The 15,178-nt window shown below is 33.1% G+C and overlaps 1 protein-coding gene across 5 annotated transcripts in view; it reads left to right on the top strand.

Moving 5' to 3' along the window:
• LOC138307503 (monocarboxylate transporter 12-like) overlaps nt 1-12,964 on the top strand; it is a 70,518-nt gene extending 57,554 nt beyond the window's left edge. For all 5 annotated transcript variants that reach the window (XM_069248287.1, XM_069248288.1, XM_069248289.1 and 2 more), the window contains 2 exons: nt 9,750-9,875; nt 12,550-12,964. In XM_069248287.1, the coding sequence (XP_069104388.1) occupies nt 9,750-9,875; nt 12,550-12,740 (317 nt within the window). In that variant the 3' untranslated portion in view covers nt 12,741-12,964. The remainder of the gene's footprint in view (nt 1-9,749; nt 9,876-12,549) is intronic.
• Nucleotides 12,965-15,178: the final 2,214 nt, after the last annotated feature.

Below are 15,178 nucleotides of genomic sequence, written 5' to 3'. Positions count from 1 at the left end.
AAACCGATCCCTCCCACTTCCGAATACTGGACCGATTGTGAGATCGGAATAATCAAATGTAACTAACATACACTTCTGAAAACTGGCCTTACCTGAGGGACACCGATAGTTTGCATTGAGGATTGATCAACCAACTGTGAAATACACACGTACCAGTGTCCATAGTTGTCACGTACAATTGCCATGTCTTTGGTCATGTATATAGGTGTGAAGGCTATAGGTATATGTTCACAGTAATTACACCAGAGATAGTGGTGTAATTATTTAATCATGCCTATTGTTTAGATATTTAGCGAAGGTCTTCCACGTGCACAGGGACCTGGCACGAAATTTTTTAACCAATAGTATACATATATATATATTATAGTATCAAGGGTATGAACTCGGCGGTCGAGAGAAACGGACCTATTTTTTTAAAACCGTGATTATTTTAATGAATGGGTTCTATACAACATTGACGGATATCTTACCTTAAAGAGAAATAATTTATCTTTCCATTGAGTGCTTGATGAACAAAATTGGCCAAGTATTGACAAAGTTATGGCTTGATGAATGGGGAAATTTACGAAAAATATGCCAGGTAGACATTTCCCTGTCCGGTCGAAATGTGGCCTCGGCTCTAATGGGCACCTCAAAAACCAAGCCAAAATCACAAAATCTACGCTTGTGGTGGTAAACAGTACCCATAACTGTGTTCATCCACAATCTCCTTTGGAGGTGTCATGACCCGTACTTTGTAGAAACTCCATTTAAACATCGTGTAGCTCACTTACTTTAACTGTCACCGCCATGTTCATTTTTATCTCGGAACGCTTCTCGACTTTACATATCGTGACTACATTATGCAAATTATATAATGTTGTGCTTGTGGTTAAACTCGAGAAGTGTTCCGAGAGAAAAATGAACATACTGTTAGTTAAAAAAAATTGTGCCAGGTCCCTGTGACTACGTGCACACGGTTTGTTTACTGTAGGAAAACAAGCAGATCTAGTAAAGAGAAATTAAGTTTCTTATTAAATTTTGAGCGCCGCACACAGGTTATTTATTTAGTTGTCGGATAATGTAAATTATCTGTATTAAGAAATGGAAGCCATGTTTTAGAAAATGACCATGTCATATAAGGACCGACATCGACTGATCCTTGTGCAATTAGACCATATTTAATCCGATTCCTGACGTAACCCAAAGCGATCAGCCGTATGTATTGGCTAGTGCAGACGAGAACATCCCAAGGAACATTCACGCAACTAATATGATTCTCTGTTTTGTGATAACATTAACAATTAATATCAGTCAGTTTTAATGAACACTTGACATACAGGCATTACAGTATAGTGTAGAAAACCACTTCCCATCTAATAAATCTGAATGGTAATGATCGATATTTGGTTCACTTCTCTAAACAGAACACTCTCTTAACGGGATAAATTCTTTGCACTGACCATGTTGGGTTCGGGGAAGTTTCACTGTATAAGCTTTCCCATCCACTTCTTAATCTCTCAAGATCTTATTTGCTTTTTTTCTTATTTTTTTTTTTTTTTTTTATTTATCTTTTAAGGTAACATATATACATGTATGCCTACTTAAACATATATTTTGTACTTTAAATTGGCTTTTGATTTTTGAGATGTAACTGTGAAACATATCTAAATAGTTTAATTGTGTAAAGTTTACATCCCACAAATCAATAGTTTATCATTTATTCTACACTGTCAGTTCATTTTAGACCTAATATGATTTAACTGTTGACTACACATGGAATCTATATACAGGCATTCTAATACTTGTTATCAATAAACTTTTCATTTTTATTTTGGAAATACTGTATATATATATATAGTGGCCCTTTATTCCGTATGAGGGTTTATAAGAAAACAAAACAAATTCTGAGAATACTTGACTGTCTTCATCATCTCAGGTATTCTATGAATTATGTCACTGTAGATTTGATCTCTAAGATCATGTAATTCCTGTGGTGTTGAAGATCTAACCTGTGCAACAAACCTGCAGGCTACTGACTTTTTACACATAGTTGATTTGATATGATATACTCTGTTGTTTCTTGGTAATGGCGAGAGATTTCCTAGGTATTTCATAAACAGCTGTTTATAAATCAAACTGTACCTAATCCTACAAATTCTAACAGTGATGACACTTTTGTAGGCACAAAATAATAGCCAGAAACTTCTAATAGAGAAATTTTGCTGGGTTTGTTTTGTTTATTGATTTTTTTACAGTTTCATAAAATATATTCCAAACTAAAGAAAAGAAATCTCATTATCATACATATTGTTTTCCCTATTCCAACCTCTTAAAGCCTTTATCAAGTGTGAGAATCATTGTCTGAAATAGAAATAGTGTTCAAGAAATATTTCCTTGGTGGCAGATAACCAAATATGATTGTATGGTGAAATTGTGAATCATTCTGGGTTGCTGACCTCGTATAAATATATTCATAAGGACTAAGCTCTTGACTTTTGTTACCAATTGTTTTTATATACCAGTTAAGGAGAAATTATACAAAGATAAAGTATACAGTCAAAGATAAATCATACAAAGATAAAGTATACAGTCAAAGATAAATCATACAGTCAAAGATAAAGTATACAGTCAAGGATAAATATTACTGTCAAAGATAAAGTATATAGTCAAAGATAAATTATACTGTCAAAGATAAAGTATATAGTCAAAGATAAATTATACTGTCAAAGATAAAGTATATAGTCAAAGATAAATTATACTGTCAAAGATAAAGTATTACAGTCAAAGTTAAAGTATATAGTCAAAGATAAAGTATACAGTCAAGGAAAAATAATACTGTCAAAGATAAAGTATACAGTCAAAGATAAATTATACTGTCAAAGATAAATTATTACAGTCAAAGTTAAAGTATACAGTCAAAGATAAAGTATACAGTCAAGGAATAATAATACTGTCAAAGATAAAGTATACAGTCAAAGATAAATTATACTGTCAAAGATAAATTATTACAGTCGAAGATAAATTATACAGTCAAGGAAAAATTATACAGTCAAAGATAAAGTATACAGTCAAGGATAAATAATACTGTCAAAGATAAAGTATACAGTCAAAGATAAATTATACTGTCAAAGATAAATAATACTGTCAAAGATAAAGTATACAGTCAAAGATAAATTATACTGTCAAAGTTAAAGTATACAGTCAAAGATAAATTATACTGTCAAAAATAAAGTATTACAGTCAAAGTTAAAGTATACAGTCAAAGATAAAGTATACAGTCAAGGAAAAATAATACTGTCAAAGATAAAGTATACAGTCAAAGTTAAAGTATACAGTCAAAGATAAAATATACAGTCGAAGATAAATTATACAGTCAAGGAAAAATTATACAGTCAAAGATAAAGTATACAGTCAAGGATAAATATTACTGTCAAAGATAAAGTATACAGTCAAGAATAAATTATACTGTCAAAGATAAAGTATTACAGTCAAAGTTAAAGTATATAGTCAAAGATAAAGTATATATTCAAGGATAAATAATACTGTCAAAAATAAAGTATTACAGTCAAAGTTAAAGTATACAGTCAAAGATAAAGTATACAGTCAAAGATAAATTATACAGTCAAAGATAAAGTATACAGTCAAAGATAAATCATACAGTCAAAGATAAAGTATACAGTCAAAGATAAATTATACTGTCAAAGATAAAGTATACAGTCAAGGATAAAGTATACAGTCAAGGATAAATAATACTGTCAAAGATAAAGTATTACAGTCAAAGTTAAAGTATACAGTCAAAGATAAAGTATACAGTCAAAATAAATTATACAGTCAAAAATAAAGTATACAATCAAAGATAAATTATACAGTCAAAAATAAATTATACAGTCAAGAATAAATTATACAGTCAAAGATAAATTATACAGTCAAGGATAAATAAAACTGTCAAAGATAAAGTATACAGTCAAGGATAAATAAAACTGTCAAAGATAAAGTATACAGTCAAGGATAAATAATACTGTCAAAAATAAAGTATTACAGTCAAAGTTAAAGAATACAGTCAAAGATAAAGTATACAGTCAAAGATAAATAATACAGTCAAAGATAAAGTATACAGTCAAAGATAAATCATACAGTCAAAGATAAAGTATACAGTCAAAGATAAAGTATACAGTCAAGGATAAATAATACTGTCAAAGATAAAGTATTACAGTCAAATTAAAGTATACAGTCAAAGATTACGTATACAGTCAAAGATAAATTATACAGTCAAAGATAACGTATACAGTCAAAGATAAATTATACAGTCAAAGATAAAGTATACAGTCAAAGATAAAGTATACAGTCAAGGATAAATATTACTGTCAGAGATAAAGTATACAGTCAAGGATAAATAATACTGTCAAAAATAAAGTATTACAGTCAAAGTTAAAGTATACAGTCAAAGATAAAGTATACAGTCAAAGATAAAGTATACAGTCAAAGATAAATCATACAGTCAAAGATAAAGTATACAGTCAAAGATAAATTATACAGTCAAAGATAAAGTATACAATCAAAGATAAATTATACAGTCAAAAATAAATTATACAGTCAAGGATAAATTATACAGTCAAAGATAAATTATACAGTCAAGGATAAATTATACTGTCAAAGATAAAGTTTACAGTCAAGGATAAATAAAACTGTCAAAGATAAAGTATACAGTCAAGGATAAATAATACTGTCAAAAATAAAGTATTACAGTCAAAGTTAAAGAATACAGTCAAAGATAAAGTATACAGTCAAAGATGAATAATACAGTCAAAGATAAAGTATACAGTCAAAGATAAATCATACAGTCAAAGATAAAGTATACAGCCAAGGATAAATAATACTGTCAAAGATAAAGTATAACAGTCAAATTAAAGTATACAGTCAAAGATAACGTACACAGTCAAAGATAAATTATACAGTCAAAGATAACGTATACAGTCAAAGATAAATTATACAGTCAAAGATAAAGTATACAGTCAAAGATAAAGTATACAATCAAGGATAAATATTACTGTCAAAGATAAAGTATACAGTCAAGGATAAATAATACTGTCAAAGATAAAGTGTTACAATCAAAGTTAAAGTATACAGTCAAAGATAATTATACAGTCAAAGATAAAGTTTACAGTCAAGGATGAATAATACTGTCAAAGATAAAGTATACAGTCAAGGATAAATAATACTGTCAAAGATAAAGTATACAGTCAAAGATAGATTATACTGTCAAAGATAAAGTATACAGTTAAAGATAAAGTATACAGTCAAAGATAAATAAAACTGTCAAAGATAAAGTGTTACAATCAAAGTTAAAGTATACAGTCAAAGATAATTATACAGTCAAAGATAAATTATACAGTCAAAGATAAAGTATACAGTCAAGGATAAATAATACTGTCAAAGATAAAGTATACAGTCAAAGATAGATTATACTGTCAAAGATAAAGTATTACAGTCAAAGATAAAGTATTACAGTCAAAGATAAAGTATACAGTCAAAGATAAATTATACAGTCAAAGATAAAGTATTACAGGCAAAGTTAAAGTATACAGTCAAAGATAAAGTATACAGTTAAAGATAAATTATACAGTCAAAGATAAAGTATACAATCAAAGATAAACTATACAGTCAAAAATAAATTACACAGTCAAGGATTAATTATACAAAGATAAAGTATACAGTCAAGGATAAATAATACTGTCAGAGATAAAGTATACAGTCAAGGATAAATAATAATGTCAAAGATAAAGTATTACAGTCAAAGTTAAAGAATACAGTCAAAGATAAAGTATACAGTCAAAGATAAATAATACAGTCAAAGATAAAGTATACAGTGAAAGATAAATCATACAGTCAAAGATACAGTATACAGTCAAAGATAAATTATACAGTCAAGGATAAATAATACTGTCAAAGATAAAGTATAGAGTCAAGGATAAATAATACTTGTCAAAGATAAAGTATACAGTCAAGGATAAATAATACTGTCAAAGATAAAGTATAGAGTAAAGGATAAATAATACTTGTCAAAGATAAAGTATACAGTCAAGGATAAATAATACTGTCAAAGATAAAGTGTTACAGTCAAAGTTAAAGTATACAGTCAAAGATAAAGTATACAGTCAAAGATAAATTATACAGTCAAAGATAAAGTATACAATCAAGGATAAATAATACTGTCTAAGATAAAGTATTACAGTCAAAGATAAGGTATTACAGTCAAAGATAAAGTATACAGTCAAAGATAAATTATACAGTCAAAGATAAAGTATACAGGCAAAGTTAAAGGATACAGTCAAAGATAAAGTATACACTTAAAGATAAAGTATACAGTCAAAGTTAAAATATACAGTCAAATATAACGTATACAGTCAAAGTGAAGTATACTGTTAAAGATAAATTTTACGTTAAGGATAAATTATACAGTTAAAGATAAAGTATAAAGTCAAAGATAAATTAAACCGTGAAAGATAAATTATACAGTCAAAGTTAATGTATACAGTCAAAGATAAATCATACAATCACAGATAAAGTATACAATCAAAAATAAAGTATACAGTCAAAGATAAATAATACTGTCAAAGATAAAGTATACAGTCAAAGATAAAGTATACAGTCAAGGATAAATAAAACTGTCAAAGATAAATTATACAGTCAAAGTTAAATTATACTGTCAAAGATAAAGTTTTACAGTCAAAGTTAAAGTATACAGTCAAAGATAAAGTATACAGTCAAGGATAAATAATACTGTCAACGATAAATTATACAGTCAAAGTTAAATTATACTGTCAAAGATAAAGTATTGCAGTCAAAGTTAAAGTATACAGTTAAAGATAAAGTATACAATCAAAGATAAAGTATACAGTCAAGGATAAATAATACTGTCAACGATAAAGTATACAGTCAAAGTTAAATTATACTGTCAAAGATAAAGTGTTGCAGTCAAAGTTAAAGTATACAGTCAAAGATAAAGTATACAATCAAAGATAAAGTATACTGTCAAAGATAAAGTATACAGTCAAAGATAAAGTATACAATCAAAGATAAAGTATACAGTCAAAGATAAAGTATACAGTCAAAGATAAATCATACAGTCAAAGATAAAGTATACAGTCAAGAATAAATATTGCTATCAAAGATAAAGTATACAGTGAAGGATAAATAATACGGTCAAAGATAAAGTTTTACAGTCAAAGATAAAGGATACAATCAAAGATGAATTATACAGTCAAAGATAAAGTATACAGTCAAGGATAAATAATACTGTCAAAGATAAAGTATAGTCAAGGATAAATAATACTGTCAAAGATAAAGTATACAGTCAAAGATAAATAATACTGTCAAAGATAAAGTATACAGTCAAAGATAAAATATTACAGTCAAAGATAAAGTGTACAGTCAAAGATAAATTATACAGTCAAAGATAAAGTATTACAGGCAAAGTTAAAGTATACAGTCAAAGATAAAGTATACAGTTAAAGATAAAGTATACAGTCAAAGATAAAGTATACAGTCAAAGATAAAGTATACAGTCAAAGATAAAGTATACAGTCAAAGATAAAGTAAACAGTCAAAAATACATTATGCAGTCAAAGATAAATGATACAGTCAAAGATTAATTAGTCTAGAACTTAAAGATTGTTACATTTGTTATGATGGTATAAGTTGAGAACTAAATGGTCGTTATATAGTTACATATATGTATAGTGATAGTTTAAGTCTAGAACTAAATGGTCGTTACATAGTTATATATATATGTATACTGATGGTTTAAGTCTAGATCTAAGAGTGGTCAAGACAATTTGATATGATAATATTGAGGTTATTAGCGATAACAGTGTTGACTGATTACGACCTAATGTACTTCTATAGGTCAACATTAGAGATACAGTGGAACTCGGTTAATACGAACTCGAAGGGACCGAGATAAAACTTCGAGTTATCCGAGTGTTCGAATTAAGCGAGTTCTCATGTCTACTGACGATATCTTTACTTGGTAGATCTAGACTAGTTCCATGTCGTAAAATGATGTGAACAAGAGAGATGTCAAAATCGCCGATGGTAGTTGCAAAATTATAAAAAGAAAACCGAGATACATATTTTGAAATGCTGTTCGACAGCACATTTATGAAAAAGAAAATCGGCATTTTCGGCGAACTCGTTGTCCAAAAAATCTCATTTCGAGTTATAAGAACATTTTATGTATGATTTTTGTCATTCGGACCCAAAAGTTACTTCCTATTATCCAAGTTCTTCGAGTTTTCCGAATTCGAATTATCCGAGTTCTTTAAACAAAGATAAAGAGGGAATTCGGCCGGGACTAGCAAATTACTTCGTATTAAGCCTGGTTGTCGAATTATCCGAGTTCGTATCATTCCAGTTCCACTGTAATTGTAAAATGTAACTATTTATTGACTGATTTATATGGTATGTAGGCTACCAGCTTGTCACTGATATTGTTAGGTCAAAAATTGCCCCTTACTTTTCATGTTACATACTTATATGTCTATATGTGTGAATGAGTGATGGTGATGCATTGATGATTCATTCCGATATTATAATTTTAAGAAGAATAGTCATAAGTTGAATAGACAAGAAGTTTTCTAAAAGCATTTACTAAAGATGTAGCTTATTTAGCGGACAAATGAGCAGAAAAACATTGATTTTACTTAATATTGTTAACAACAAGCACGAATTAAAACAAATAAATTGATTAGCAGAAAGACAATTTTTATAGAACATTAAGAAATAAGAAATTTTCAAACATAGATTTAAAAATTTATGAATAAAATCTACTGTATGTCAGTGTAAACCTTGGGTAATGTATTGTGACTCTGTCATAAGATATGAAAAAGAAACATTTGAAAGGTTTTAATTTAAAAAAAAAAAAAAAAAAGCAGCTCATTTGATTAAAGTAGATGTAATTGGAAGTCAGGTAATTCAGCTATTGTTCTTTTCACTCAGAAATTTAAAATATTAGGATTCTATGATACTAAGTAGTTTCCGAACATTTGTGAGAAAAAAAACCCAATGTTATAATGATTTATAATGTACATGTATACTGTTGTTGATGTAGTAGCTAGTGTACGTTATAATGTATACTGTTGTTGATGTACTGAGGGGTTACGTTATAATGATTTATAATGTATACTGTTGTTGATGTAGTAGCTAGTGTACGTTATAATGTATACTGTTGTTGATGTACTGAGGGGTTACGTTATAATGATTTATAATGTATACTGTTGTTGATGTAGGGGTGTAGTTATAATGTGTACTGTTGTTGATGTAGTAGCTAGTGTACGTTATAATGTATACTGTTGTTGATGTACTGAGGGGTTACGTTATAATGATTTATAATGTATACTGTTGTTGATGTAGGGGTGTAGTTATAATGTGTACTGTTGTTGATGTAGGGGTGTAATGATTATAATGTATACTGTTGTTGATGTAGTAGCTAGTGTACGTTATAATGTATACTGTTGTTGATGTACTGAGGGGTTACGTTATAATGATTTATAATGTATACTGTTGTTGATGTAGGGGTGTAGTTATAATGTGTACTGTTGTTGATGTAGTAGCTAGTGTACGTTATAATGTATACTGTTGTTGATGTACTGAGGGGTTACGTTATAATGATTTATAATGTATACTGTTGTTGATGTAGGGGTGTAGTTATAATGTGTACTGTTGTTGATGTAGGGGTGTAGTTATAATGTGTACTGTTGTTGATGTAGGGGTTTACGTTGGACTTACATCGGTAGTATTGGTGGATTTACTTGGCTTGGACAAGCTAACCAACTCCTTTGGATTGCTGCTCATGTTTCAGGGAGTAGCCACGCTGATAGGCCCACCAATTGCTGGTAAAGTATTTACATGTAATGATTGAATTTGTCATATTTAATGTCTACCAGATATTGACAGTACTGACACAGTGGCTTGTAACTTGTTCTTTTGGTATTCCAGCCTTCCATCACATTTTTTGCCTGGTGTTCTTTAAGCTTCCCTGACATTAAAAACACATATATACAAACAACAAGCGGCCATCTTGATTTTGGATGAGTTGGAATATGCCAAAGGCGTAACTAGGGCTTAAGAGGAATCTTTTTATGAAGGTGCATGGTATGTTTTAGAAATAACGAAATAACGAGTACAAAGTTATGTTACCAAAAGGTGGCCTTCTATTTGAGAAATAGTGGTAGCAAAAATTGTTTATGTGAGATGGTGGGCTAAAATATAAACATTGTATTCTTTCATTTTCACACATTTTTAGCTCACCTGGCCCGAAGGGCCGGTGAGCTTATGTCATGGCGCGGCGTCCGTCGTCCGTCCGTCCGTCCGTCCGTCCGTCCGTCAACATTTCCTTTAAATCGCTACTAGTCATAGAGTTCTGCATGGATTGTAACCAAATTTGGCCACAAACATCCTTGGGGGAGGGGGAACAGAACTTGAATAAATTTTGGCTCTGTCCCCCCCGGGGCAGGAGGGGCGGGGCCCAATAGGGGAAATAGAGGTAAATCCTATAAATCACTACTTGTCCTAGAGTTCTGCATTGATTGTAACTAAATTTGACCACAAACATCCTTGGGGGAGGGGAAACAGAACTTGTATAAATTTTGGCTCTGGTCCCCCAGGGGCAGGAGGGGCGGGGCCCAATAGGGGTAATAGAGGTAAATCCTTTAAATCGCTACTTGTCCTAGAGTTCTGCATGGATTGTAACCAAAATTAGCCACAAACATCCTTGGGGGAAGGGGAACAGAACTTGTATAAATTTTGGCTCTGATCCCCCGGGGGCAGGAGGGGCGGAGCCCCTCAGGGGAAATAGAGGTAAATCCTTTAAATCGCTACAAGTCATAGAGTTCTGAATGGAATGTAACCAAATTTGGCCACAAACATCCTTGGGGGAAGGGGAACAGAACTTGTATAAATTTTGGCTCTGACCCCCCGGGGGCAGGAGGGGCGGGGCCCAATAGGGGTAATAGAGGTAAATCCTTTAAATCGCTACTTGTCATAGAGCTCTGAATGGAATGTAACCAAATTTGGCCACAAACATCCTTTGGGGAAGGGGAACAGAACTTGTATAAATTTTGGCTCTGGTCCCCCGGGGGCAGGAGGGGCGGGGCCCAATAGGGGAAATAGAGGTAAATCCTTTAAATCGCTACTAGTCATAGAGTTCTACATGAATTGTAACCAAATTTGGCCACAAACATCCTTGGGGGAAGGGGAACAGAACTTGTATAAATTTTGGCTCTGGTCCCCCGGGGGCAGGAGGGGCGGGGCCCAATAGGGGAAATAGAGGTGAATCCTTTAAATCGCTACTAGTCATAGAGTTCTGAATGGAATGTAACCAAATTTGGCCACAAACATCCTTGGGGGAAGGGGAACAGAACTTGTATAAATTTTGGCTCTGATGCCCCAGGGGCAGGAGGGGCGGGGCCCAATAGGGGAAATAGAGGTAAATCCTTCAAATCGCTACTAGTCATAGAGTTCTGAATGGAATGTAACCAAATTTGGCCACAAGCATCCTTTGGGGAAGGGGAACAGAACTTGTATAAATTTTGGCTCTGACCCCCTGGGGGCAGGAGGGGCAGGGCCCAATAAGGGAAATAGAGGTAAATCCTTTAAATCGCTACTAGTCAGAGTTCTGAATGGAATGTAACCAAATTTGGCCACAAACATCCTTGGGGTAAGGGGAACAGACCTTGTATAAATTTTGGCTCTGGTCCCCCGGGGGCAGGAGGGGCGGGGCCCAATAGGGGAAATAGAGGTAAATCCTTTAAATCGCTACTAGTCATAGAGTTCTGAATGGAATGTAACTAAATTTGGCCACAAACATCCTTGGGGGAAGGGGAACAGAACTTGTATAAATTTTGGCTCTGATCCCCCAGGGGCAGGAGGGGCGGGACCCGATAGGGGAAATAGAGGTAAATCCTTTAAATCGCTACTAGTCATAGAGTTCTGAATGGAATGTAACCAAATTTGGCCACAAGCATCCTTTGGGGAAGGGGAACAGAACTTGTATAAATTTTGGCTCTGACCCCCCGGGGGCAGGAGGGGCGGGGCCCAATAGGGGAAATAGAGGTAAATCCTTTAAATCGCTACTAGTCATAGAGTTCTGCATGGATTGTAACCAAATTTGGCCACAAACATCCTTGGGGGAAGGGGAACAGAACTTGTATAAATTTTGACTCTGGCCCCCCGAGGTCAGGACGGGTGGGGCCCAATAGGGGAAATAGAGGTAAATCCTATAAATCACTTCTTGTCCTAGAGTTTTGCTTGGATTGTGACCAAATTTGGCCATAAACATCCTTTGGGGAAGGGGAACAGAACTTGTATAAATTTTGGCTCTGACCCCCTGGGGGCGGGAAGGGTGGGGCCCAATAGGGGATTTAGAGGTTAATATTAAAATTCCTTCTGAAAAGAAACAATGAACCTGTATTCAGAACATTACTTGGCATTACAAACCAGGTGACCGATACAAGCCCTCTGGGCCTCTTGTTAGTTATATAAGTTTGCTGATCGTGGATTTTGTTGTAGGTTGGTTGTATGATGCGACAGGAAGTTATGACGTATCTTTCCAGTTATGTGGGTCAGTGGTAGCAGTCAGTGGCTTTATGCTTTACTTCATCCCTTTGGTCCAGAAATGTCTTGGTCGCACTGGGCCACCAGGTAAGGGTGTGGAACTGACCATCACCGTGGACAACAAGGACACAGAGGCGGACCAATGAACTAACCGTCGCTGTGGACAACAAGGACACAGAGGCGGACCAATGAACTGACCGTCGCTGTGGACAACAAGGACACAGAGGCGGACCAATGAACTGACCGTCACTGTGGACAACAAGGACACAGAGGCGGACCAATGAACTGAAAGTCGCTGTGGACAACAAGGACACAGAGGCGGACCAATGAACTGACCGTCGCTGTGGACAACAAGGACACAGAGGCGGACCAATGACACAGAGGCGGACCAATGAACTGACCGTCGCTGTGGACAACAAGGACACAGAGGCGGACCAATGAACTGACTGTCGCTGTGGATCAACAACAGATTAAAAGACACATAGGCATTCTAGACTTGAGATAATTATAAAAGAGAAACAGCTTGTAAAGCGAGAGGGAAGACAGTTTGGTCTGTAGATTTGGTTCTATATGATTGAGGTCATCATAATCATGTTGCATAATGTTAAGATTTTAAAAATTCCTGTCTACATGAAGTTTATTAGTGTTTACAGTTTCTGCTGGTTATGATAGATTTCTACTATATACTGTTTACTTATATTCATGTGAAAGAAGTTTCAAACAAAGGTACAATGCGTAGAACAGACGGTGAAATCACAAATTTAAGTTGATGCAAAAAAGTCATTCTATAGACATGAAGAAGCCATGAAAATTAGTTGGTTTACCTTCAGTAGTGACATCTGTGTGTTTATTCCATATGAAAATATCACGGAACTTGTTTTCATTGTTGCTCATTAGGAGTTCTCAACACTTAATTATCCATTCATGTGATTTCATTTGAAATGAATACTCTGTGAAGATCTATGTAGACTATGTACCAAGCTTCATTCACTAGTGTACATTTATTAGTTAGGGTATTTTAGCAGGCTTGGCTGAATGCTTTTGTTAAATTGTTTTATTCTAAAGAACGAAGTTGAATTTCATTTGGAAAATTCAAATGATATTCATTGTTTAATGTTTTTTGGAAGGTTGCAAAGTTATTGTAATGTACATCATTCTGTGGATTAAGTTGTGCTTATAGCTAGTCTGGTATACTTTATACGTACTTACTTTAGCATGGATATAAATTAGTGCAATTCGATGGTTCAATACCAAAATACCCTTTTACTTAGCGTTATAAGGAGAGGGTGTTTGTAAGTTTGAATTAACTTGTGTCCAATTCTGTTGCTAATATGGCAATAAAATATATTTAAACTAAATCAGCTCTTCAAAAGACAAAGCGAAAAACGCTAAAATAAAATTGAAATTAGTACGTATACAGTATATGCTTTATTGAAGTATTTGAGTTTTATTTTAATGAATTAATTATAAAGTTTATATAGTTAAGTATGAGAGATGTTTGTTACTTGTATCATCAGCTGACTTATATTACTTGTCTTATTTACCACCAATATATGTCAATAAGTTACCTAATATGTAGACTCCTCTCAACACAGATATTATACCAAATGATGGAAGGGAGACAACTCATTAAATGCCATGTAAAGAGATATGTCTGAGTACGATATTGATCATTGACTGATAGATAACAGTGTTGTTGTACCCCAGCCACCCTCACCAACGTTAGTGGCTATAATCAGCTTGTCTGTCTGTAGAAACAAATTAACCTCCTCACTACTGGGTCAATTTCTATGAAACTACACAGTTATTTTGTAAGTGGACCATGTATAAATATACATGACAGGTTTTCTTTTTCTAAAAGTTTTGGTTGTCATGGTAACAAGGTATATACACAGGTTTTATGAAATGACAAATAACTTCTAGATCAATTCTGTTCAGTCATGGATATCTATAATTTGACGAATTGCATGTTTAATAATGGTTACCATGGAAACATAATGGAGGACCTGTTAGTTACCATGGCTATAAGAGGCAGCGGATGTGGGGGTGTTCTAGCTATACTGTTAACTAGAGCAGATCAACACTGAATACAAGCAATATATAAAACCAAATTTACAGTAAGGAGAGGAGTATCAAAATCTGTATTTTTATTAATGTTGTATACTTATTATACAGATTTTTTGATTGTTGTAGATTTTTCTGCTGGATCAGTAAGCTTAGTTTTTATATGCATATATATATTGTATATTGATATTATGAATTTCTTGTTAATGAAATACTACATATAATGTAGCTTGTTCAATTTATTGAATTACATCTGATTCAGTTTATTACTATCATATACCGTAAATTGGAATACAGTCAAACCTCGATGATTCGAACTTCGATGAATCGAATTTCTCGCTGTATCGAACTTTTTGTCTGGTCCCGAATTTCTTCACTATATAACATTACTAACTAACCCATGTATGAATCGAAGTTTTATGAATCGAATTTCTCGATGTATCGAACTTTTTTCATGGACCATTTGTTATAGAATCATAGGTAACTGACACTCGATGATTCGAATAAAAATTTACCTATA

Source organism: Argopecten irradians, chromosome 14, assembly GCF_041381155.1.
Source record: "Argopecten irradians isolate NY chromosome 14, Ai_NY, whole genome shotgun sequence".
Classification (NCBI taxonomy): Eukaryota; Metazoa; Mollusca; class Bivalvia; order Pectinida; family Pectinidae; genus Argopecten; species Argopecten irradians.
The sequence above is the reverse complement of the archived record's forward strand: the minus strand, read 5'-3'. Positions and strand labels throughout refer to the sequence as shown.